Source organism: Seriola dumerili, unplaced genomic scaffold (assembly GCF_002260705.1).
Source record: "Seriola dumerili isolate Sdu_G_001 unplaced genomic scaffold, Sdu_1.0 BDQW01000149.1, whole genome shotgun sequence".
Taxonomy (NCBI): domain Eukaryota; kingdom Metazoa; phylum Chordata; class Actinopteri; order Carangiformes; family Carangidae; genus Seriola; species Seriola dumerili.
Window position 1 is genome coordinate 7,628,636 of NW_019174404.1, and position 27,378 is coordinate 7,656,013.

Here is a 27,378-nt window from a genome sequence, read left to right on the forward strand (position 1 = left end):
TGTGACTTTGTCACTGGACTGCGTGCAGCAGACAGGATCATTGGAATCACTACTGTTTTTATTGGCTTCTACAGGTAGCACTCAACCTTGTTTTTAATTTTATCTTGCATTTTATTTTTTTAAAAGGCTGAGGCATCTTAATGAATGAACAAGAACAAAGAGCATGTTTTATTGAGTGTAAATATACAAAGAGGTGTTTTTGAAAGCAGTGGCAGGAGACAGGGGAGAAACGGGCCTGTAGCCTTTCCCTCAGCCAGGCCTGGTTCAGGATATGTCTGCTGCTTCTCTAATAAATATATTTCAGCTTTGCAGAAATCAGGACAAATTGCTTTTGGCTGACATAGTAGATGCCATGATGTTGCAAGATGTACGGTGGCTGTAAAGGCCCACTCTGTATGATGTGCTTCTACTGTTGCATTTGAATAGCTTGTAAAAAGCAGAACTTAATGGACAGTGGGGAAGTTCTGAACTGTAACTGAGGGTGTGACAGCTGACTGAGCTGAGTAACAGCTGGTCTGACCTGGAAGCATTTCATTTTTTGTTATCTGGACAACTTTGAGTTTTACAGTTTCCTGTGCACATTTTCTGCTGACTGCCTGTGAGCTGCACAGCACAGAGAATCAGAGGGGACAGGAAGAGACGAGGCCTTATCCAACCGGCCGGCCTTTGCTCCAGACAGCAGAATGGGAGGGGCAGAGATACTGGAAAGACAGTTAAGATTTTTTCAATGATGAGCTGCTCAGCATTGGCTCCAGTTCTTGATATCATACTAATTTACTTGGAGTCGTTTTTTGCTCTGGCACATCTTGTCAGTTGGTCACGCAAGCTATTTCCTGATCCAAAACAAGTTCTGAATTCAGTCCTCCAGTGTAGTATTTGGCTGTTTTTATCCCCACCCACTCCATAGTTTGTTTTCATTATTATGCTGTACATTTTTGAATGATATTATGCTTACAACAGTGTTATTTTATGACACACAGTATGTTTTTACCTCACACTTTCTATCTTGTCTGCTTTTCATTCTCTTTAGCCCAACTCAAACTCTGACAGTGAGCGCCCCATACAGGGGCAAAGCATAGAAAATCAACATAACACTCCCAAGTTAAAAAATATAAAACCAATTATCACCGCTGTACTTCTCCCATGTCCATAGCAGCTGTGTCCTGACACAGGCACAGTCCATGTGGGCTGGCTGGGAACGAGGAGGACTCAGCAAAAGGTCGATGTACTGTGATAGATGAAAATCACTCAGTTCCACTCCTGTTTTGACCTCTGATTCCATTTGGCAGCTCTTACATCCTGTGCTACACTGCTTACTTGATAGCGAAGTCAAGGCATTAGGGATTTTCCACTTTTAGTTGCAGGATAAAATTTTTGAGCCCACGTTTGTTTGCCTTTTAATGTCTGTAGATCATGTCAGATATGGAGTTTGTTGTGTTGTGGTGCCAGTTTGTATACTGTAGAAATTCTGTTGGGTTTCAACCAACAATTACTTTCATTAGTATTGTATTGATTTTTCTTTTTATGATCATTTAGTCATTAATGATTTTCGGTTATTGAACAGAATCTGGGTCTGGACCGACATCGCGGCCTGCCTATTAGTGACCTCGGCCAATGGCTAACATCACGCTGTTTACCAGAAATCAATTCTTCTTTGCTGCTCTATAATGGCAGTCACCAGTGTCTCAGAACAACTTCCTGTTTAGGCTTCTGTTTTAGAGTTGCAAAGAAGATTTGATTTACAGGAAGACTGCTGTTTTATCTGGGTGTGAAACTATAAAGTTTATCAGTACATTATGTGGTACCAGATCGGTGCATAAACTTGCATACCCACTAATACCTGATCCAGTATTTTAGGCAGTATTGGAGGCATTTCCTATACTAGTTTCAGAATCGGAAAAACTCCATTTATAGTCTAGGTTCTTCTGGCTTTTGTAAAGAGTAATTTTACCAGTGAAGAGTCTTAGTCAGACATGAGGTTGTCTCATCTAGACAACTTAGACTCACTTCCAACACACTAAACACAGGCAGCCACTTCCTCCCTTTAAGAGGAGGCTGGTTTACTCTTCCTGTGAACCAGCTCACAAAATGTACTCTTCACAACTGACTAGCACATGACTGTGGACCTGGGAGCCTGAGGCGGTACAAAATGAGGCTGCTGCTCTTAGCAAACCACCATGTCAGGGTAACAAGTATCAGGCTGCTCCACTTATATGTGTGTGTGTGTTTTTTTTTTTTTTTAGTAAGCACTTCTTTAATACCATATGTGGGAAAACGAAGACACAATAGTATTGTCTGGAGGCAGCAACAATACTGTAACTTTCGTCAGCACTTCTCTGAAACATTAGAATGAGTCAAATAAATGGAGGTAGACCTTGATGACTGGGCAGGAAAGAAAAGTGACTGAGAGGATTGATGTCAATGTCGAGGGACACGGAGAGCACAGGAGGATGAGTCAGAACTTGACAGTTGAGAAGGCATATTGCAGTGAAGTGTTTGGTCAGGGCGCTTTGTCCTCCGGACACCTTTCTGAATTTGTGAGGGGCTGTTGCTTCATCGTTTTGGTCCAACAGATTTATGGCCCATTCACCGGTGGTCTGCTTGACTGGCCTGCGTTGTCATAACACAGGAGGAGTGCTGTGTGGCCTCAGCTCCAACTCCAAATTAAATGGCATTATTATCCTTTTTGAGTGGCCATTTAGCACCTATTTAGCCTTCCGTCTGATAGATTAAGAAAACACCCTTAGCCAACTCCCAAGCCATTAACATCGATAGGTTTTGTTTGTCCTTGAAGATAAATTCAGTAGCCTGTATCTCTGCAACACAGCACTTAGACGTCTTTGACATAACATCAAAACTGTTCTTTCTTCATATTCTGTTGAAAAGTTTAGTTTATTTTTGATTGTTGTCAACTAAAATACTTAGGTATAGCACCTTTTTGAAGTCAGAGTAAAAAATATGACCTATTTGTGTCTCTCATGCAATTGAATTGAGTCACAGCATCATTTGAGTCACTTCAGATACCTAAAATCTAACGTCACTGCACTTATCATTTGCTAAATTCTTTAAACATACACAGCATGTGGAATCTCTTTTTCTTTGGACTTCGACTGTTGGCGAGTAATCTCTTACCCCTGGTTTAATTAGTCTTCCCTGGAACAAATGCTTTATTTAATGTTCCAGAGTATTGATCAATCCATGAGTACCCCTTCATAACAGTGATGGGAGAATAGGGGAAAACAGAAGGTGAAATCAGTCTTCTTTAATTTTTTTGTCCATGTAGGGTCTCCATCTGTTTGTACTGTAAACTTTAGTGCTGTAAAATTAGACTGTGACGGTGTTTGTGATTCTTCTGCGGCTGGCCTTACTCACTGCAGTGAATCATGTGTTCCAAGGAGTAGGTCTTGGAAGCCCAGCTGGCTCTCAGTCAACCCCTCTGGCTCCAGGCCTGGTTACTGCCACAAGTCTGCAGGATGGAAGATTGGGGTCTTATTGTCTAAGGTGTCATTTCTGCTCATGGAACTCAACCAAGCTTTTGTAAGCACTCTTAGCGTCACTCACGCTTCATCCTGACAGTAGCCACAAGTATGCGGTGAGTGTAGGAGCAATCTTTCCCACCAGATCATGATTCTTAAATTATCACTGTAAACATACAATTCAACACTCATCTAAGTATGTCAGCAGAAATGGACTGTAACGCTCGCCTGTCTGAAAAATACTAGTGGAGCGATTTTTTGTATTTTCCTCTTAGCCTGCTTTTGTCCTCTTTATCTTTATGTTTTTGATGGTATTTATAGTGTATCAGCATATCTGCTACACCTCCACTCCCTTCATAGGAGTGATGAAAAAAGCATGTCTGTCAATTTATTTACCTCACCCACCCATTTCCCACGCAGGCATAGCAGTTCAGTAAAGGGGTCTAAAATATCGCCTTTACAGGAATTTGTGTTTTTATTTTCTCCTCTTATAATGAACCCTAAACCTGTCGTAGAAAACAGATTTTTACCACATTACGTAATGGTTTAGAAAAGATTTTGTGACCAAAATCTCTGCCTTTGATTCACACATTTGATCTATAGAGGGTTATAATATTCATCTGTGTGCCACATTTATTATTGTTTATCAGATTGGTATTGTTCAGTAGATGGCTAGTAATTCCCCTATGGATAAGTTTCCAGTGATGACAATGAGGTCATATGGATGAACAATTAAAATGACTTCGTAGTAAAATGCCACATGCCTCTGCAATGCCTCACCAAGAGGCAGAGTCCTACGTATGTACGCAGTGTAATACACACTTTACTGTGTGTGTTGGCCCTTTTGCACAGCTCAGTGGGGTTAAAGCTCGGCAGCACGCCTGCAACTCACATGGCTGTATAAGGGCACAGGGATTGTGCTCCACCGCTGCAGTCGAGCGAGAATAAGGGAGGAGGGGAGGCAGCGAGAGAGAAAGAGAGGGTGAGCTCCCATCTGGTAGTTCTTAAAACTCCTGGAATGCTTTTGCTTTAGTTACACAAACCAAACAAGCTTTCTCACCAAGCCAAGACGTTCTCTCTCCCCTTATACTCGCGCTTTCCCCTGCGCCCTCAGCAACCTCCTCAATCAGTCTGCAACACCTTTCCAATCCCTCATCTTTAAAAATTATGAGAGACTTATTTCAACAGATATGAGAAAATGAATATTTTTCATAACAGTTCTGCGCAAAACAAAGTGAAAATAATGAAATAAGTCTCTCAAATATGAACTCTCCTTAATTTATATGGAATCCTTGACAAAACCAAATCCAGCTGAGGATCCAGATGTGCTTGCTTCTAGACTAGCTCCATCTATTCTTGTCCTGACATATCCTGGCCGTCTCACCCACTAGATCAGAACCATCCCAAGCCCATCTTAAAACATCATTGCTGCTGCTGAGTGATGGTTCCCTGGCCTCCAAGCCCAAGGGAAGAACGGAATAGTTGGGAGAGAAGCTGGGGGGGAAGGCTGCTCTGTTTTAGTCATTATACTCAGTGCGGTGTCTTACTGTCTGATTGGGATCTTGCACACAGCTCTTCCATTTATACACACACACACACACACACACACACACACACACACACACACAGAGTTAGGATGTGCTTGTTTATTTCATTTGTAGTGTCTGAGTATCTTCAGGGATTAAGTTTTTCTGTTTGCTGCTCACCAACAGCAACTGCATTCTGGTTTCATACGTGTGAGAGGAATAGTCAGCGGAAGGAGGGGAAGAGAGAGATAGAGGTTGTGACAGCTCTGTCTCACTTGGGGATTGGATACAGTTAAAGCAAGATTTGTTGGGGTCCCTGGAAAGGGGATTTGCAATTTTCCACTCATCTTGTGTACAGCTGTTTACAGCTCTTCCCCATCTCCTCCGTCCTTTTGCTTTCTCTTACTCCTTCCCCCTTTTTGCGTCTCAACTTTTTTCAGTTTAAGTTGCCTTCGCATCCCGATATTCATTTGTGTCCTCTACAAGAGGTTATGTGATTTATTTGAAGCCTGTAGTTGAACAAAATGCAAATTACAGAATGTTTTTTGTAATTTTTTGACATCGAAAGCTGACCAACTTGGTTTCCAGATTGCCTTGGGTTTGTTGGTAGTCAAGGTTATGTTTATATGATGTCAAGTGAACTCTCTTTCCCTCTCTCCCTCCAGATATCCGCCACCCAGAGGAGCTATCTCTACTGCGTAAGCCCCGTGATCCCAAGAAGAAGAAGAAAAAGTTGGAGGAGGCAGAGGAGGATGATCTTGAGCTCGAGGGTCCACTGTTAACTCCTGGATCAGGTGAGCTGATGGAAAGTAACTCGTATATGGAAATTAAGCACGTGCAGCTTCAAAACACTTGTATTTTCCAGCAGAATTATTCACGTTAGAAAATAGAATGGAAGCACAAAATTTACAGCTAATTTAGGAAATAGTCTAAAGTCTAAAATATGAGACACATGCAAATTCTGCACTTCACGTCTTTAACTGATGCGATGAGATGAATGGGTTTATACAAACCTGAGTCGATGCATTCAGTTGTTTAGGTTCAGGTTGACTTTGAAGTAGTTGCAGTGCTTTGGGTTTCATTTTTTTGTATTTCAGTTTGAAAAGTTATCATCTCTTTTCCCTCAAGCAGCAGGTTGAAAAACAGGTTTCACTGGCTGTTATGGAGCGTCCTCCATTCTTTTTTGTGTCTGATTGCACTTGCGGTTCAGGAACCACTAAGATAACTCCAGATTGCTGTACCCTGCTTCTAATGACCAAATATGAATGTGTGAGTTTGAGGCCTGCTTGAGATCTACAGGCCTGGTCTCAGTTCCTTGGCAGGGAGGACGAAGAATGGTTCAGATTCCACACATAGTTGGTCACGCTGCCATTTTAAACCCAAACCAGGCTACACGACTGCAGATATACTGGCCCTCCTCCCTCCTTCTGCCAGTGATGGGAGAGTTACAACCATGTGAGCAGGGAGGAGCAGAACAAAACAGGGTATGCCGCTGTCACAGAGTTAGCATTAAGCAAAACTGCTAACACTATGAGACAGGGTGAATGGGAGTCTTTGTGCGGTTTGAGTCTCTTCTGCTCTGGCCTTGAGTCTGTCTGCTTTCTCCTTAGACTCAGCTCAACATGCATATAAACACTCACGTGAGTGGAAAGAGGCCTGAACAATTATTGTGAACTTGATGAACCATCACAATTCCTGGAGTCGAATTCTGCCGACATGCAGATTTGGTTTGCTGTATATGCCCATGTATAGAAATATGAGTAGTAGAAAATGCAGGTGCAAATAAAGCAGTACTGTTTATTATAGCTCAGTTTTTATGGACACAGCACATGATACTCACACCCAAAGTTGCATCATTACATTTCAAGGGTGTGCGGCGTTGATGCCTCTGGTATAGATACATTTTGTTCCCACTGGGTGACTGTGGTCACATGAATAGGTGGTGCAGAAAAACAGAGTTTCAACAGGAATGTGCAGAATCTGTTTACTGTCACCACTGTCACTGTGTGTCCCAGTAGTGAGTACACACACACACACACACACACACACACACACACACACACACACACACACACACACGGACTTCCTGTCCTCCTCCCTACCAGATCACATGTTACAGTCAGAGGGTGTATTTCATGGCCAAGTTGTAAGGCGTTATTTCGTCCCTTGTGGGGAAGGGCTGGTCTCTCAGCCCAGTTCTTCTGATAGGAATCACAAGGCTCTTCAGAGAGGCAGCGATGCAATCAGAATCACAGACGTCCCCTGTGAAGCCAAATGCTCCTGTATAGTCCACACCACCTTGGGGACAAAGAGAATAGGGCTCACTGCAGCTCACCACGATCTTAACTACTCTGATTAAAGAAAAATACTTCCAAAATTACTTTTGTAATATCTAGAGCTGTAGTGATTAGTTTATTAATCAGTTGATCAACAGAAAATTTATCTGCAAAAACTTTGATGATGAAATTGTTTCAACAATTTTCCAAAAGGGTAATGTTTTAAAAAATCATGAGATTCAGCTTCTCAGATGTGAATATTACCAAATGATTAATCAAGAAAATAATAAATAGATTGATTTGAAAATAATCATTAGTTGCAACCTTAATTATATTTTCTACCATATTTAAAGGAAAGGCCTTTTGCCTTTGCCTCACCATCTTTTTAATAACTTTACAATTCTGGAAAAACAAATAACTTTCTTAAATTCAATGTAATTATATAGTAGTTGGATGCATACAGTATAAAGTATGTGTACTGTACAGTGAGGTGACACTGACCTCAGAGGCAAATGACATGGGTGGATGGTGAACACTAAGGTCATAAGATGTACATGACCAATTATTTCCACTTAAAGACTGGCAATCCTTTTCCAAAACCTCAATCTCCATCTTTAAATGTAGGAAACTCCCTGTCCCATGTCTGTCTGCACACGCATCCCCTGGACCTGGTCATTTTGGTAGAAAAACCATGTTACTAATCCTCAGTTGTTGTTGTGACTCAGACTGAGAGCCATGATGTTGCCCATGATACCAGTTCTCCGGGTCGGTCTGGGCCCACATTTTGACGTGCCTTTTGTATCTAATTATCTGCCCTGTCAGCATGGAGAATGACATCCCTCAGAGAGAGAGAGAACTTTATATTTGTGCTGCACATTATACATGCTGGGCAGGGTCACGCTGACCAACGCCTTGCCTGGGTTTTCAATCAGTTGTGCTGTGTTGGATGGCTATGAATGGGTGGATGGAAACGACAGAACCTCACAGTCATGCCAGGGTGATCTCCCTCTGCAAAGAGGGTAAACTGAGTCATCCACTCTGAGGCTAGCGGTTGGCAGTTCCCGTGGAAACGCCACGGATCTCCTCATTCTTGTATTTCTTTATTTTTGTCTTTTCTCCTCTGTTTCCTCCTGTCCTTTTGGAGTTCTCTGTATCTTAAATCTGTCCACTTGATGTTGTTTCCCATTCCGCTTCTTCCCTCCACTCCATTCCTGTCTTTTCTTTCTCTTACTCTTTCTCTTTTCATCCTAGCCTCTGAGGTAATATACATCGGACCTGTCAAAGGTAAGCTTTCCTCTTCCTCTGTCCTTTACTCTTCAGCACTGCTTCCTCACCCTTGCCTCCCCCTTCCTCCCAACCCTCCAGCCCCCACAGCTGGAGTGTTGAGGTCACATTACATCTGTAACCTTTGGGACTAGCAGCCGAGCCACGTGACTGCTCCTCTAGAGGAAGTCAGCTGATTTGAATGGTCACATGATGGTAAAGGCTTTGCCTCTCTAGAAGCTAGAAATTAGCTTGAAGCTCACTTTTTCTTACAGCTACTCCAGGCCTGCTCACCGTGCCTGCTGACTGTTTGGCAGGATAGCTGATCTGTTTTTTGCTATATATTTTATAGATGTTCAGAAATCAGAACAGTGATATATAATATAATATTGCTTATTGGCCCATAATCCTACATGCACACCACAGTCAATAGCCCACACAGTACCTCTGTGTAAAAATTTAATTCACCAGAGACACTTTCATTAATTGTCAACCCTCTCATGGTTTAAATCTAGTCTTAACAGCCCATGGTGGTCCAGCTCCTTCCATCTGAGCCTTCTACAAATCCCCAGCGTGGGAGCATTAGGGAGTCAAGTCATGTTAACATTCTTTGTGCCTTTTCGCCTGTATTGGAGAGTCAGTAAACAGGATGGAGGAGGCCTAGTTGTGTTTCTAATGGGCTGCCCGCGTTCAACCTATACATGGTTTCTCTGGATATTTGGGATTCCTGAAGAGAGCTTAGGGGAGATGGGAGTACTCTCCCTGACCTGATGAACTCAGCATTAGGGAAAAACTTTGGAGGAAACCCTGAATAAAACCCTCCCCCACAAGACACGGGTGGCCATACCCTTCACCCTGTTCTCATGACCTCAGTTCGCAAACACAAACATACACGTGCACACTCACAAACACAAACCAAGCCCACTTCCTGGTTTCAGAAGGGATTAAGTGGTTTAGCCAGTGTTGCTTCTTGACCTAGGCCCTACAGAGGGAGAGAGGGAATGGAGGGGTGTGGGGCCAAATATACCCTGCAAGGCCAGCCAACAGGAAATGCAAACAGCTTCACTTTGGTGGCTTGCTTATGTTTGTAGCCAAAAAATCCAAAATTGAAAAACTAATGGGAAAACTGAAGTGTAAATATACAGATAAATCAGCATTTAGAATATTTTTAGGCAGATTTGAATTAAGTTATGTTTTGAATTTTTATTTCCAAACTTACATGTTTTTGTAATTCTTGCATCCTCCCACATCTCTGCGCTCCCTCTCTCCTCTCTGTGGCAAGTTGTGCAGTAGTTTGCTGTGTGCAGTGCATTCCTGCAGGTTTTTTGACTGTGAGTAAGTGGGTGACCCTGATCATGTAGTGCATCATCTGCATGCTGATCCACATCAATCCCGCCATCAGCAGGAGGACATTGTTGGAGCCACTCATCTGCAAAGTGTGGGCTGGTAGTCACATGGTGTTGTTGACCGCTAGCTGGCCTGGCTAGGCTGCAAGTGTGTGTGCTTTTTGAAAAATGTTCACCCTTTTTCCCTTGATGCTGTTTTAAGTGGTCGATTTGTGAATGTGCACAGATTGGAATTCTCTAAAGCAAAACATATATAAAAAGGAAAAGACTTTATTTGATAAAGACATTGTGTATATCATATCCTTTCTCTCTGGACCTTTTGCGCTACAAGTACTAACTGATGACTTTGTGTTTTCAGGGAGCATCTACTCCAGTCCAGGCTTGTACAGTAAGACTATGACCCCCACCTACGACTCCAGGGATGGCAGCCCACTGTCACCCACCTCCGCCTGGTTTGGGGACAGCCCCTTGTCTGAGGGCAATCCCAGCATCCTTGCTGTCAGCCAGCCAATCTCCTCACCAGACATCCTGGTGAAACTCTACAAGCCCCAGTCCCTGCTGGACAAAGCCAAAATCAACCAAGGGTGAGATGAACTTTGCTTAGTGGTTTGGTGGTTTGGTTAAACTGCTTGTAGTCAGAAGTACTGTGGTGGATTGTAGAATATTTTAGAGCTGTGCTATTGATCAAAACAGTTGCCAGAGGCTGCATTTCTTTCGGAGAGAGATTGCTTTAAAAGACATTATATTCTAAATAGCCGCACTCACTGTCTGTACAGGTGGTTGGACTCATCCAGGTCTCTGATGGAGCAGGATGTAAAGGAGAATGAGGTGCTGCTGCTGAGGTTTAAATACCACAGTTTCTTTGATCTCAACCCTAAGGTAAGTCCTGCAGACAAAGCAGTACAACAACAATTACCCTCCAGTCACTTGGGGCAATTGTTGAGACCATGTTGTACCATATGACTCTGGTGACTATTGCTTCACCAGATTTAGTGATGTCCTGTGTGTATCAGACTGTGAGACAGCATTTGTTCATTTTACTGTTTGTTTGTATGCCTCCACAGTATGATGCCATCCGAGTGAACCAGCTCTATGAACAGTCCAAGTGGGCTATCCTGTTGGAGGAAATTGAGTGCACGGAGGAGGAAATGATGATGTTTGCTGCCCTGCAGGTAAGAAAACTCTGCGTGTTTGTGTTTGTGCCTGATCTTAATTTTCCTGTTTCAGCATTGTTTTGTCAGGGTCTGCAACTTGAGGACACACATTTTTCTTTTCATTGGGCAATGGGCACATTTCCTTCTTAACCGCAAGCTAATAAATTGGATGGGCTTCCAGCCCAGAGCTGAGACATATGGCTGCCAGTTCTGCTGCAGCATGCATACTAAAACTTGGCTATTGTGCATTGTTGCAGAATGAGTTAATGGGGGCATTATCACACAGATTCCCACCGGGTTTCTCAATATGCTTTAATATCTATCAATTCACTTTATTTCTGACTAATAGTCAATATAAAAGTCAATATAAAAAGGGGAGCCATTAGACTTTTAAACAAAAAAATCTGTTATGAATAATTAATTAGAATTAACGTTAAAGACATTAATGGACCGACTTAACTTAGTTAAACAGAGTGAAGTGTCACTTTGATTGCCTGGAAATGAGCCCTAATTTTCATAAATTTTCTTGTTGATATTTGTTACCTGTAAAAAAAAAAAAAAAAAAAAAAAACAGCACTGTATTCTTCCAACTATAAATTTCCTCACTAAAGGGATTTCAAACATGTTCATGTATAAGGTCAAGGCTGTTAGCTTCATGCAATTTCTGCTAACCTTGAGCCACCTTCCTGCAGCCACTCCTACAGAGCTGTTCTGGCCTGGACTTTAAAGACACTGGTGGCATCAGATATAAGTTTAAATGAAGATCAGAAGAAAGAGAAAATGGCAAAAGTTGATTTCAAGGGGAATAGTGGAAGTGATATACAGATGTGAGCCCCTTTTGCCCCTTCAGGTTGCCCCCTTCAGTTTGGGGGTGGTGGCCCTGCTATTTCTGACCCTCATAAACTGTGGGTGCCAAGACCTGAGGACGCCACCCTGTCTTCACCCCCAGGGTAATTATAGAGCATCTTGGGCCACAGGACCCAGTGCTTCAGCCCGGACCACCCACCCCAGCAAGAGACTGTCTCATAGACCTGATCACATTCCTATAAAAGCCCTTTTACACTCTGAGGTGTTAGGTGTGTTTCATCAGGCCGGTTATAATTACGCTTAAATGGTTTCTTGTTACTCTTCCTGAGAGAGATGCTTATCTGAGTCGAGTGTTTAGACTGGCAGCTAGTCTGTCGCTACCTGTCTGTTAGCACTTTGGTAGCTACTACTATGTTTCAGCTGGGTAGTATGAGCTCAGCAATTTTGGCTAAGGTTTCACTGCTGAGAGTGGATAAACAGGGTCTAAATAAAGAGCAATGATTGTCCACTTCCAGTATGTTGCTGGCTTGTGCTAGTATGCTATCACCTGGAAGTTTCTCTTCGGCAGTACATAGACATGAGGTAATCGGGAGTCGAGAACAGCAATTGACCTCATAGTCCTGCTGCCCAGGGGCAAGACTTGGGGCACAGGTTGTACTTTGTATCTCAGCAAATAAACATATGCGCTCAGCCACTCACACAGACACACACACACACACACACACACATACACAAACAGGAAACAAGCTCATCAGTGTTGCGAATTTGAAAAGACTGCCAGAGTGGAAGTGGCAGAGGAATGGAGTGTCACCGAGAGCCCTTTGTCCCACATTCTGTAACCATAGCTGGCTAAAGCCTCACATATCTCTCTCAAACTCTGCCTCTGTATCTCTCACTCTCCCGACAGCTGGTCATTCATATATTGGTGGGGGGTTGGTGATGGGTTGACATTATAAATACCATTTGTCAACAGGTTGTATTTAGTGTCTGTGACTCACACTAAGAGGAAACCATGGTCAGATTTTCAGTAATGGCACAATCTTAATGAATTGGTGTCTCCATTGTTGCAAGAAGGCACAGTCTCTAACCACATCCCATTGTTCCAGTTGCACATATGTTCCCAGTAAAAACAATTTTATAGGCCGTTACAGTTCAGAGACGTGCTGAGAACACATTGTCGAAACCGTTCCACTTATTTCTCTCAGTGAATCATCGTCACCAATCACTTTATTCTCCCTTCATCCTGAAACTAGTCTCCTTCTTTTCAAAGACATTGTTCCATCACTGGTAAACTCAGTGGTGGATATTGGCACCACTTGCCAACATAAATACCAACAAGTCTTCAAGTATTTATATGGTAATTATCACAGACCAGTTCCCTTTTTATAATACCAGGTTATAGGGTTTATGCGCCAGTAGCACACAGGAAATCAGCAAAACTGTTGACGAAGGTGTTGAGTAGCTAACAATTGCTAGCAAAGTCTATCTCCATCTTTATTTTGTTAAGGCACAGACTTGTTTTTCACCTGGAAGGCGAAATGAGTCTGGTGGACAGAAACATTCTGTAACTGGAAGACTGTAGGTTTTAACAGTACTGAGGATAAGGCTTTGAAACCTTTTCCACAGCACCACAGACTTTGCTCCAGCTAGCCTTTGTTCTCAAAAACTTCTGATGTATGTACTGTAGATGTGTGTCTAAAAAGGGAGATGCTTAAAAACAATCTTGAATTTCCCTGTATAGGACTGCTTTGTGTGCAGGTTTAGGAAGTCTAGAAGGACAATTCATTTGATCCATAATACAGTCACTTGTCCAACATATTTCATCTAATTGCGGACCTGTTGTCATTTACCACACTGGAAAATATAATGAAATGCCTCAAAATAAAACAAATGTAGAATCCCTGATTCAACATAGAAAATTAAGTGCTTAAATATTATTAAAAATGGGCCTAACTGGTGCATCTTTTTCTTTTCCTCAGTACCACATCAACAAGCTGTCAATCATGGCCTCAGACAACCACATGAACAACAGTGAGAAGGAGGTGGATGAGGTGGATGCAGCCCTGTCAGACTTGGAGATTACTTTGGAGGGAGGAAAGACGTCCAACACACTGGTATGACAACACTGCCACATCATAACATTCACTGAAGGAAATACCTTGTAGATATGGATCACATCCACTGGGATTGTCCAAGTGTTTCTTTTTTAATTCAGTATGTGAATTTGTTTACACAGTTGCTTGGTCCTTTGTTTCTCTACTGTATTCTGATGAAGTCTCCATTCATCAGTGGTGTTAAACAGGAGTGGGAACCTATAGACACTGCACACGGACCCAGGGGAGGGGAAATAACAATGAAATTCACTGGAAGTGCAAACTTTCACACTGTTATTTATGAGTGCTGCATCTAACAAAGAGCTGGGGATGTGAGATATTTTACACTTACACAAACCTGACAAAGGCTGCATTTTATATAGTTACACTGAAAATATATACAGTATCTCTATTGTTACAGCAGCCCCGCCTTGGAAAGTTAAGTTTATACAGCTTATCAGAGGAAACTGCGCTTTGTGATATTACGGAACAAGTGTTGTCTTTATAATACACGACTGACATTGAATGACATTGACAATGTAAAAAGTTGATCCTGAAGTCATTGTTATGTTTAACCACATTCATATTCTTTTATATTAAAGTCTTCAGGGCTTACACTAACAATGGGTTTTTTCCTTCCTCCTAGGGTGACATCACATCTATTCCTGAGCTAGCTGACTACGTCAAAGTCTTCAAGTGAGTCCACATCCAGAACTACCTGATTCTACATTCTCTTTCAATGTTATCAGAAACACTGTGTGTAAGAACTGTGTATGAGTGTGTGCAAAGATTACATTTTTCCCAAAATATGTTGAATCTATTAGCGAACCAACAAATAACATTTTCTGGCTAAATAAGAAAGCGGTTGCCTGTTTTGCATCAGTGTAATAGGCCAGGTTGTTTGCCAAAGGACATTTGTAGGCTGAGTTTGCAGTTTCTTACAGTTGGATCAAGCACATTTTGAAGCATATTCGTTTTTGGCTTTAAGCCTTTGCTGACAGGCAGGTGGCCCCTGGGGTGATTGTCTCATAAAATGCATAAACCTTCAGGGGGGTATGATATCAAGAGGCATTTCCTCTTTAATGGTTTTCCATTAATGTTCTTGTCCAATGCTGGCTCTTTTCCTATTCACCTCGCTGATTTTGCACTTGAGTACACCCCCCCTTTCTCTCTCCTTTGTACTCGCTTATGATCTCCCTTCCCCCACTCTTCCTCTTGACCAGTAATAAAGAAAATGGGTGTTTTTTCAATCTGAAGTATGACATGTCTCTGTCCGTCTGTTACATATTTTCCAGACCCAAGAAACTGACGCTGAAGGGTTATAAGCAGTACTGGTGCACATTCAAGGATATCACAATTTCCTGTTACAAGAGTAAAGAGGAGGCACATGGGACACCTGCTCACCAAATGAATCTTAGAGGTGCAGATGCACATACATTTATATAGAAACACACAAAGAAGTAATTTCATGTCCATGCAAGAATGAAATACTGTTATCTATGGTGCTGTGTCTAAAGAATGGGTGTGACCTTTGACCTCTTTTTCCGCTCTGCTCTGTGGCTTCACATGTGTAGGTTGTGAGGTAACTCCAGATGTTAACATCTCGGGCCAGAAATTCAACATCAAGTTGCTAATCCCTGTGGCTGATGGCATGAATGAGATCTGGCTTCGGTGTGACACGGTAAGACAGAAGTTATTGCACCACTTACTATGTCTTTTGCTCTGACGGGTGTTTAATTACCAGCGTTTGACTTTCTCTTTCAGGAGAAACAGTACGCCCACTGGATGGCTGCATGTCGCTTGGCCTCCAAAGGGAAGACCATGGCCGACAGCTCTTACAACCTGGAGGTCCAGAACATTCTGTCCTTCCTCAAGATGCAGCACATGAACCCAGACCCTCAGTTCATTGAGCCGATCACCACCGATATCAACCCAGAATGCCTGGTGTCCCCACGCTATCTGAAGAAGTACAAGAACAAGCAGGTAAGCCATAGAGGCTGTGTTTTTGTATGGAGCTTTAACACGGTACCTCTTAATGTACTATAAGGTCTATTTACAGCAGTGTGGAAGGTGAAGTGTGCAGTTGGAAAGAGACAGAAAGAAGATGGTAACTATCTGGTCTAATGTGTGTTTTGTGGGAGGTTGTTTACTTGTTTGATGAGTTGGTTGTGGAGTTAGATGGAGCAGCATTTGATGCTTCCCAGATGGGCGCCTCCTGGCATCAGGGTTTTCTTGCACTGGAATGTAGCCTCCCTCTACTCCCCCCCTCTTTTACTTTTCCTCCTCCTCCCCGTGTTTCTTCATCCTATCCCACTCTGTCCGAGGGGAAACCAGGACAGCAGACGTCCAAACCACTCAACATGCTGCTTACAGTAGAGTAGAGCTCATGTCAGACTGTAACAGATACTTCACCTTGGCTCTGGGTCTTTGTGCTTGTAGACAAAAGAGCTGGAAGGGTAGAGATCTCAGTCACTCAACCTGTAGGTACGACATGGAGGTGAGGTGGAAACAGAGGCAAGAAATCTGAGTTTTGTTTTCTTGTTTTTTTTTTTGTCTTAAGACAACATTATGGGAGTGGCCACAACTGAGCGACTGTGGCAAACATCTTGACGTCCAGGTGTAACATTCAAACACCGAAAAAGAATAATGAACTTTCGTGTAAGCGTTAGGAAAATTCTACAATGCTCTCAGCGGATTTGCATGTAAGCAACAGGCTGGTGTGTGCACACTGGAACAGCTGAGTACACCACTGCCATGTCTGTGTTAGCTGCAAATGGGTGAGGAAGGGAGGGGTTGCCTTCGCCATAGTTTACTCACTCAGTCTGGTTTTGTTTTAGTTGTAGTAGAAAAGTAAAATGTTGCTAGGGGGTTAGAGAGATTTTGAGGGATGTTGGTACAGTAAGTGATGACTCAGAAATTGTCCGAGAAATAGCCTGAAATATAATGGATGTCTAGAAAGAGAGGAAGGATCAGAGGAGAAGGGGACATTATTGAGATGGTGCACAACAAAGATCCAGAGGGGTGTGTTTCATATTTAGCTGTTAGAATTGAATGAAATACTATTGGAACAGAATTTAATAACATGACTGATGGTACAAGAGAAAGAAGAATGATGTTCTATGTTAGTGCGGTGTGAACAATGCTAATTGAATATGTATGCTGTGGGCAATTCATGTTCTCACTCTCTTTGATACCTGAAGCTGCATTTTGATACATGAAGGGAGCATGCATATCACATGGTCCCACTGAACACACACCACAGCTAAAAGCTAGAATGATCCAGATTTCCAGAAGTATAAGTGTCAGTTCTCTCTCTGTATGTCTCACTTTCTCCCTTTTTGGACTAGTCAGGAAATCGTTTAAATATAGTTGTGGTCAATAATTGAATCACCATCTCTAATAAAAAAGGCCTGTTCCCCAAGTGCTAATAGTGACCAATTCATGTTCAAGTAAAGTTGCAAAGACATACACAAACCCAGATCACATGATACACTTTGACCCATCAAGAACAGCAAGTGTGTTGGTATGAAGGAGAGACCTGGTCCTGGTCTACTGCTTGTTTGACTCGCCTTTGGTTCTGTGTATTCTGTACTATATTTTCCCATAGAGAGTTCCTTTCATTAATTTTCTTGAAAAGCATAATATTGGTATTTTAGGAACTCATCATTTTAATAAAGATGACTCAATAATAATTTTGGTAGCATTCAAGAACTACACCTCTCATGAATCTTACTGTATGTGTCATCAAAACCTCGTGGGAGCTGTTAATACTGACAAAATAATAGTTGTCTTATCTTGGTTACAATGATTAGCTGCTCAAATGTCATAGTGCACTGTCCCCTGACCCACTTTCTTTAAAATATGAGGAGAAGACTCCAGTACCATGTGTCATTATCTCAGTAGAAAGACAAAAAAAACAAACAAAAAGCCCTCCTTTTTATAATGCTTTGCCTTGACCAGAGTCTACTGTCAACAGGGGGCAGGACTGGGACTTTTTAAGAGTATAACTCTCTGTCTCTGTCTCTCGCTCTCTGTCTCTCTCTCTCTCTCTCTCTCTCTCTCTCTCTCTCTCTCTCTCTCTCTCTCTCTCTCTCTCTCTCTCTCTCTGGGGCTGTGGCTCTTTCTGGCTCAGGTCCAATCTCACACTCAAACCCAGTCTGATAGAGGGTGTCCCCAGGCACAACATGAAAGAGTAGTGGCATATGTATGTACAGTATGTGTATGTGCCTGTGTACTCATGTAGTGGGTGTGGGGCACCAGGAAATGAGCCATGCCTGGGAATGCTGCGCGGGAAAACTGTCTGGGAAAAGCCCGTTAGCTCTCAGTCAGCTGTGACCCCTCCCCATCTCCCTTAAACTGGACTTCCTGTGGCAAGATTTGTCTGAGGAGACTTCCGTGCTGCAGCTCCCGGCGGATATACACACACACACAGGAATTTTTAGATTATGTGAACCAGAGTGGTGTCCGGCCAAATCTGTACATTTACATAAGAGAAAACAAATGATAAAGGCACAATAATAAACTCCTGCAGCTTGGAGACATGGCACTTCTACATTTTGGTATTTCCAGCGTATGCTGCTTGGTATGTATCACCATCTTGTGGATGGAAGAGGAATTACAGAGAAGCGGTGCAATTCCTATAATGGCCCATTGTGAAAGTCTGTAGACCTGAAATGTATAAATGAAACACTGTCTGATTGCTGCTGTACTGTCCCTCCTGTGGCCAAACACTGCATGACACCCTCTGCCAACTTTGTCCCTTTTTATTACAGTCATGGTCTCCTGCTTGTTATACTCCTCCCTCAACACTGATCTTACTTGCTTGTTCTCTTTATCCAATATTTCTTTCTCTCACTTTGTATGCATCTCCTTCATTCCTCTGTGTCCTCCTCCCATCCCCACTTCCCCTCTTCAGCCAGGCTATATCAGGGACTTGGTAAGTTGAGTTGTGTGTCCACTGGGTGCCTAAAAAACCATAGATATGTGCATGACTGTCGCAACTCTGAACTCTTAACCTAACTCTAAGTAGCTGTATGACATAGTCATCATAGTCGCTGATAGTCACAGTAGAATAGATCCTAGTATCCTTCTTGATAGTCTCTGTATGTTTTCTGTATGCTCTCTTATGTTTTCAGGGAGCCATAAGACAAGCATATGACGCATATCTCTGTGTTTGTATTTTTGTTTACTTTACCGGTACAAAACATTCAGTAAAACTTAATAATAATAATAATGAACTATTATTATTATTATTATTATTATTATTGTAAACATATGGATCTGGACATCTATTTTATCACTGCTATTTATCAAACCAAACCATAGGTTTTTAGATTGATGAACATACCCTTTAGTAGACAGATACTGATTTCAGTTCAATGTAGCACAGTTAAACATGGACTATTGAACATTTTGTGCTGATTCGTTTAAATGCTTAGTGCTAAGAAGCTGCGACAAGTCATAAATATTTTCATGAGTGTTGCTTCTAAACAGCAACAAAATGATCAACTTCATTGATTCATTTCTCACATCCATATTTGCTCTGCTTCTTTTGTCCCACCTCATGATTGTAATGCTAATCAGTCGCTGAGTGCAACATGTGGAAGGAGCAAAATGGTGTTCACTGAGATGAATCGCTCATTTCATCGATTTTCATAATGCACTCACATGAACCGAAATCAGTGCTGATCTAGAGGGTAGGAAACGCGCATTCATAACTCTTTAACGCGCTTTAGAAAGTAGTCTGCATTAAAAGAGATGCCAGAATCCTCAGAGACAGTTAACTCACGCTGGATGTCTCTGTTAAAACTGCTCTTCCTGTTGAATTAGTTGATAAAATGTTGCGTTCCAGCCCTAAGAAGGTTTAAAGACAGTGGGGGAATAGACACATGCATGCACACTCACACAGACTAAACGCTTCCCTTGGCTTATTAACTGTAGTCTGGCCCCCCGGGGTGCTCATAGGTTTATTATTTGTTTGTCTGTCTATTTTCTAGCTGTGTGGAGTAGACTTTTACTGTGACAGCTCTATGGTTATTGGCTGACACTGTGTGTGCTGATGGCTTTATGGAGTTAGCCACAGCTTATTTATGCATTGGGTGCGTGTTTGGATCTGGGTGCATTGGGTGGTTTAAGTGTGGTGATGGGATACATTTGTTCACTTTTGAGAATGTGTTAGTGTTTTCGGTGACACAAATGGTGGGAGCGTACTGAAATGTTATGTGTGTAATGTTTGCGATTGTGTATTTATCAGATTTCAGCCCGGATCCTTGAAGCCCACCAGAATGTGGCCCAGATGAGTCTCATTGAGGCCAAGATGCGCTTCATCCAGGCGTGGCAGTCCCTGCCCGAGTTTGGAATCACTCATTTCCTTGCCAAGTAAGTTCTGTCACAGAGGACTAAAGTTCAATGAACTGCTGATGTGTCTTTGTGCTTTTATCTCCATCACCCAAACTCTCAGTTTTATGTGCTGACAGTGACTCATTTGGTCCTTTGTTCTACACACTTTCATTTCACAATGGATTCTCCTCTCTTCTCTGCAGGTTCCAGGGTGTAAAGCGGGAGGAGCTGATCGGCATCACTTATAACCGGTTGATCCGGATGGATCCCAACGCCGGAGATGCCATTAAGACTTGGCGCTTTAGCAACATGAAACAGTGGAACGTCAACTGGGAGATCAAGATGGTAGGGAGCTTTTAGAAAATTACAAATTGCTTTATCAGCTTTCCCCTAAACATCGCTTTTTAAAAAATTCTTTACGTCATATTCTTTCTCAGAGTATTGGAAGTTAGTGTTTTTTCTAGAGCTGAAAAGAAGAGTCAACTAAAGGGGAACTCTTCTGATGAGTCTGATAAACTGCCTCAAGTGATGTCTCTTGAGTCGGCGTCAGCTGTGGCTGAAGACTACAAGTTTGAAAATAAAAAGAATGTGGGGGTGCAGAGTCTCTCTGTATTTCTCTTTACATCTCAGTTGAGGCAACCCACCATTATATCACCACTACTAGCATAACACACCCAAATCTCCAACTTAACTGTCAGTAGCTAAATGGCATTGTGGATAATGTATGTGCCAGGTTTTAACAAGGAAAAGAATGAGTGGAGTAAAAGAAAGACTTTCCCTGGTTCTGCCACATTGATTTTGATCCTTTTGTTTGAAACCGTCCATTGTGTTTATAAATACTCAGAAATCAGAAATCGGCCACATTTTTAGTATTGGATTCATTCAAGTTAATGAAACTGTTTGTTCAGTTTGTTGTTTGAGTGTATATGTTTCTTCTTTCTATGCATAACTGGCAATATAAAAGAGTTATAATAGACGTGTCTTTTTATAGACTCTATCTTGTCCTGCACCTGTTCGCTGGGCACTGTCGAAAGTAATTCAGGGAAACACTGGACGTCAGCACCTAACCTTATTGTCTGAATTACGTAACATTGATTACATTTCGCCAGTTACTGTCAAAGCATGACTGATGTGATGTAATGTGCTCTGCTCCGTGTGCTCAGGTGACGGTGGAATTTGCAGACGAGCCTAGTCTGTCTTTCACCTGTGCCGAGGTGGACTGTAAGGTGGTCCACGAGTTCATCGGTGGCTACATCTTCCTGTCCACGCGTGCCAAGGACCAGAACGAGTCTCTAGATGAGGAGATGTTCTATAAGCTGACCAGTGGCTGGGTCTGAGCTGCCCCAAACAACCAGGGGTCAACGATTGTAGGTCAGGGGGGCCAGGAGGGGAGTGGTGGGGGTGGAACCACATTGTATGGGTTTATTTTATTCTACTTTTTCTCAGTCTTTTTAATTGTTTGGAGCTGTGCTGAAGCGTCCAGAACAGCACAACTGTTGCCATGCTGATACCGTTTTTATTGTTATAGTTGTTTTGCATTAACGCTGACAAGGTCATTTGTTACAACACTAATTTGTGGTGAATGCAGTCCAGATGAACTCTGAACTTAAACTCCTGTGGTTGAGCAGAAGCCTTACACAAACCTGAACTGGGATGTTTGTCTGTTTTCCTACGACCACCTGCCCCCTCTCCTCCTGGACTGATGGCCATCAACTTACGTCCATGACTACCCTTTAAAACCAATCATACACCAGATTTAATCCCAAAGATCCTTTATTTCCTCTTCACTCTTTGTCTCGCTGTGTATTTCTCTCTCTTCTAGAACTGGACTAAAAGAGCTGACATCAAACTGTCATTAAAACATATTGTGATATAGTGCCGCAGATACTCACAGTTATATCTAATTATTTATCCTAAAAGATGGACTTCATCAAAGAGTCCAATCAAAGGGGTATCTGTAAACAGCAGTGTGCAGCCTATCCACTCTATGAAGGGTTTAATCTCTTTGAAGTCACATGTAAGCACTTCTACGGTATACAGTCCTGTTTATGAATAAGCTGTTTTTAAATTTCTGTTTGCTTTTGATGTCTGTTGTCTTTGTTTCAGAGCTGGAGAGTCTATTCTCTCCTTTGAATTCTCATTGTATTAGCTGACAGGTGTGACACGGAGAGCCTGAGCTTTGTTTTGTATGTAGTAGACTGCTAATGGTGAGCATGTCTGAAAACACACAGTTCAGTGCACTTGGGATGAGTGTCCTGTTTGTTTCCAACTGACCTTAATGTCCTTGCTGCAAAAATGTTCATTTTTTTAAAAAGTCATTTAGTCTAGTGTTGGTCTATGTAGTGTTTCTTTAAAACAAGTTTTAAAAACTGTGGTTGGTGGGGATGTTGAACTAGGGTAGATCACTAATGGCACAAGGTATCACCAGTGCATGTGTATTTAAAATGTCTCATCACACTGGCAGTTTTTATGGTTGTTTTTCAAAAAGATATTTAAAGAATCAACCAGAAGCTAAATGATTTTTTCAAAATGTCCATTCTCTTTCCGAACTTTAAGCAGGTTAGGCAGTTTAGGTTTTTTCATCTTCTGACCTGGAAGTGCACATTCAGAAGTTATGTGCCAAAGTACATTAACATTTTGCTAAATGTGTCTGGTTTTTGGCTGCTGTTCTGACCACAGTGATGAGTAGCAAAATCACAATGGCAAGCTTTGAATTGCATCCAGATTTGAAACCCCTGACATCTCATTGCTTAGTGCATGTACACTACATAATACAAGGGATCATTACTTCCTTGTACCAACTTTTACTTTATTGCCATTCTGTTTCTCACACCGTATAGTATTAATATTGTTATTATTATCATTTTTATCATTACACACCAGCAAAAGGTCACTGAGTTTGAAGAATGAATATGCAAACGTTTTTTTTTCTTCTGTCCTCAGTATGAAGGATCAGTAAATAAAGTATTATTTTTTTGTAACTAATGTAAAAACACAAACGTTTTATAGAATTGTACAGTTTTTTTCTGCTTTTTTGGGGGTGTGGAAGTTTTTCCGTTCAGAAAAAAAAGGGGGGAAGCCATCTGTCAACATGTGTAGTATTCAGAATTGTGCCTGCTTATGTTGTGGTCTTACTGAATTTTCAGATGAAGATATATATGAATATATATGAAGATAACACTAGTCTCAAACTCCAGGTTTGATTAAGATGTTTGTCGAGTACATATTATAATTTTTTTTTCTAAAATACAGATACGTATGCCTTTTTAAATGTGTTCTTTTTTTCTTGCATTACTGCTTAATTTTATTGATTTTCTGCTTTCTCTTCTACCACTTGTGGCTGACCATCTGTGGCCTTGAGATGCATTTTTAGCTCATTCTTTAGACTGACATTGATACTTTATGAGCAATTTTTGCTGCAAATTTAATTTGCTCAGCGCCTTTTTAAAATACTTCACTTAATTGTCTGGTTTTGTCACGAGCAAAGTGTGCCATTTAATAATGTCCATATGAAGGAGACCCACATTGTTTAGACCCTGGAGTTTGAGACAAATCAGCAAAAATTAACAGAGGTAAGAGAAAATCAAGTCTTGTCTGTTTTGTTTTTCTCTGATGTTGTTTTTATTTGCCTCCAGTGTCAGGAGCAGCAGTGCATGTCCTGCTGCTCTGCTCTCTGACTGTAAAAAATGCATTTATTTTAAAAAATAAAGTAATTTTTATTTAACCTGAGTGTAATCTGCCCTTGATTTGCCACAAGGCAGAATGTAATGTCAACCAGATCAAGGCGTGTTAAAAAGTAATTTAATTAATTTAATTTAATCCCACTCTAAGGAGCTAAAAAGCCAATTACATTTCAGTTCAATACAACTAATGAATCCTTTTGAAAAAAACGATTTTCTACTAGGGCTGCACAATATGCAAAAAAGTCATATTGCAATTATTTTGCCAGATATTGCTATTTGAGTCACAATTTCAGTTGGAATGATTGTTTTTGCATTTCATTTAAACTGAAAAAATTTTGATATGATTTTTGTTGGGGCTTGTACCAAACAATCTCTGTAGCACCACAATGCTTACGGCACTAACAATGCACAATAATGTTGACACATTTTACCTTTATCAGAAGAATTATAGCTCCTGTGATTTTTTTCTTTGCAGCTTTTTTTTTGATATTGCACTTGGCCATATTACAATTTTGATTAGATTTCAATTAATTGTGCACCCCTATTTTCTAGATATTTCCACTGCTTGTAAAACCTTATTACTATTTCCCCCCCGGCAGCCAGCCCAGGGCTCAGCCAGAAACTGCTGCTGATGTTTTACCGGTCTGTTGTCACCAGTGTTCTGTTGTGTGCTGAGGAGGCGGCAGCAAAAAGAGCAATTCTGCGCAGCTAGATAGACTGCTGAGGAGGGCTGGCTCTGTGGTGGGAACGGAGCTGGACTCCCTTGTGACAGTAGCAGAGTTTGACTGCTGTCCCAGAAAATCTTGTTTAGTCAACTACTGTAAAATGCATATCCAAATTCACACTGCTCTTACACTGTAGATGCATCATGTGCACTGGTTATGTTTCCCCATCAGAGGGCAGTGTACAACAATGTGTACTCTCCAGCTTTCCCCTGTATCCTCACTGCGTTCCAAACTTTTCCAAAGGTTTCTTCGCCCAAATCTGACATGTTTACCTGGCATCGCAGCAGAAACCAAGTGCCAGATTGAGGAGGAGATTAGATCAGAGAACGCCTGCAGACAATCTGTCTATTTGCAGGCTTTTGCCCATCCCCCTGCAGTGGACATGGCACATTTTTTTCCTGTCACCTGCTGAGCGGCTGGGATACGGAGGTGTTAGTGGCTGTGATAACTGGGGAGTTGCTCACACCCCCTGATGTCCACTGTGGTTTCATGTAGAATGGTGGCACATGCAGTATGGGTTAAATAAAAAAAGGTTTTAGAAAGATGCTAAAGATGATGATGATGATGACTGGGAGTACAGGTGGCAGTTTAAACAGGTTGGACAATAGATAGTGTGAGATTAGATGTTCATATATTATCTAATAACTTGGTTTTACAGTAGACTCGATCAATAATCAGCTTTAAAGTATTGTATCATTAATAGTTGACGCTACATTTGAGCTTGTATCTAACTTCTAGTCAGTTGTGTGATAATGTGAGGTGTGCAGCATCACAGTGGGAACAATGAACTGAGCTCTGCAAGAACACCCTGTTCTTGTCGAAGATGGGTCCCAATCCAACACTTAAACCGGTGTGTCTGACAGCAGTAACTTCCAAGCAAGCTTTTGAAGCACGCAGCAAATCGAGACTTACTTTAAGATGGGGTCTAGACGTGGAAGATTTTCGTCTTTTTTTTTTTTTTTTTGCATAAGCATATTCTCTTGCCTTTTTCTGCAGCTTATGATGTTCCCTATATAGCCCGTATTCCAGCAGGATCTGGCCTATTGTGTTGACAGTGTGTATGGGAAGTAAAGACGCACCAACCATGGCTCCACCCAGTGACGTGGAATTCCTCAGATCCCTTGGGAGGACGGCATGGATGACGGCCCTGATGTGACTGAAGAAAATGTGGGAGGAGACCTGAGGATGACATTTATAGATTGTGTTGCTCACAAACAATTAAATTGCAGGAAGTAAAAACATAAAAGAAGCAGCACAATACAGAGGGGGCAAAGGTGCACCTGTTGCCATTCAACACAGCAGCTTCCTGGTTAAACAAAGTGCTTAGTTCAGTTTCAAGGAAGCAGTGCTCCGCTCTCCTCACTCCTCAAGTTCTCAGCCGGTTAAAGTCAGTGTTAATGTCATGGAGATCTCTCTCTAGGAAAGTGTTTCTGACTTTTACCCCTCTCGCCTGCGGTGAACTGAGTGCTATAGATCGTGTCAGCCCTGACAGCAGATGTGCTGATAAGCTGGTTTCAGGTAAGCCTTGAAATGTCCTTTGATGAAAACTTGCTCTTTTCCCTTCAGACCAGTGTTTTGACCTTGTCTAGATCAATTGCTTTTTATTCTCTTTCTCAAACTACTGCCACAAACTGTGAAAAGGTAATTGTCAGGGTACGTTTCATGGTGGCTGGAGGCTAAAGTACCCGCTGCTAAGATGACACAAAGTAATGAGACCTTGCAGGTTTTTAGCCAGGCTAGTAGTGTGGCTAAAAGGATGGCAACACTGGTCTGTCGGTCGGTCTACCACTTTGGCCCCGACTGAAATCTCTCTGCTTGATGGATTGGTAACTAATTTTATACATACATTCATGGTCCCCAGATAATAGTCCTAATGACTTTGGTGAACCCCTGACTTATCCTTTATTGCCACCAAGAGTTTTTGTGCGAAATGTCTAAACAACTATTGGACTGCCATGACATTTAGTACAGAAATTCATGTCCCCCTCAAGATGAATTCTAATGGCTTTGATGCTCCCCTAACCTTTTTTCAAGTTCCATCATCAGGTCAAAAATTAAAATTTGTCCAATACTTTGGTTCATGACTAAATACCTGCAAAACTAATGACATTCCCATCAGCCTCAGCTGTACTTTGTGTTTAGTGCTAATAAGCAAATATTAGCATATTAACATGCTAAACTAATATGTGAAAATGGTAAACATTATACCCTTCTTCACATCACCATGTTAGCATAGACATTGTGAACATGTTTGCATGCTTGTGTTAGCATTTAGTTCAAAACGTCAAAGCACTCGAAGCTGGCATGGATGTAGACTCTTAGACTTTTGCTGAGTTTTGCTTCGCCTCTACATTTATTTCTTTAATGAATGCAATAGCTTTTCAAAGTGAATGCTTTCAGCATAAATGAGAGCCTTGGATATTTTGGTTTGTGAATAAAATAAATGGTACAAACTTTAATTGCTAAGTAGTCTGATGTTTTTCCAGTGTGTGTTCTGCATTAATTCCCTTTTAAAGCCAACACTGCACAGAATCACAATTTCATTGTGCTGGAGAAACATGTAATTGCTGCTCAGATTACTCAGACTTGTTATTCACCATAAACAGCAAATAAATAAATAAAAAAGAGTTCTAATAATGTAGGATTCATTATTTACAGTCCCTTCCATCTACGAGTCTGTGTTCTTGACC

The 27,378-nt window shown here is 41.6% G+C and overlaps 1 protein-coding gene across 4 annotated transcripts in view; it reads left to right on the plus strand.

The window, feature by feature from the left end:
* The window catches only part of fermt2 (fermitin family member 2), a 40,899-nt gene extending 16,895 nt beyond the window's left edge, over positions 1 to 24,004 (plus strand). The window contains exons 4-17 of one of the 4 annotated variants that reach the window (XM_022750305.1): positions 5,668 to 5,796; positions 8,530 to 8,562; positions 10,246 to 10,471; positions 10,664 to 10,766; positions 10,952 to 11,059; positions 13,828 to 13,962; positions 14,588 to 14,637; positions 15,237 to 15,361; positions 15,516 to 15,622; positions 15,706 to 15,924; positions 18,857 to 18,877; positions 20,195 to 20,319; positions 20,484 to 20,625; positions 21,444 to 24,004. In XM_022750305.1, the coding sequence (XP_022606026.1) occupies positions 5,668 to 5,796; positions 8,530 to 8,562; positions 10,246 to 10,471; positions 10,664 to 10,766; positions 10,952 to 11,059; positions 13,828 to 13,962; positions 14,588 to 14,637; positions 15,237 to 15,361; positions 15,516 to 15,622; positions 15,706 to 15,924; positions 18,857 to 18,877; positions 20,195 to 20,319; positions 20,484 to 20,625; positions 21,444 to 21,617 (1,697 nt within the window). In that variant the 3' untranslated portion in view covers positions 21,618 to 24,004. The remainder of the gene's footprint in view (positions 1 to 5,667; positions 5,797 to 8,529; positions 8,563 to 10,245; positions 10,472 to 10,663; positions 10,767 to 10,951; positions 11,060 to 13,827; positions 13,963 to 14,587; positions 14,638 to 15,236; positions 15,362 to 15,515; positions 15,623 to 15,705; positions 15,925 to 18,856; positions 18,878 to 20,194; positions 20,320 to 20,483; positions 20,626 to 21,443) is intronic. The other 3 variants (XM_022750306.1, XM_022750307.1, XM_022750308.1) reach the window with 3 other exon arrangements.
* The last annotated feature ends 3,374 nt before the right edge of the window (positions 24,005 to 27,378 follow it).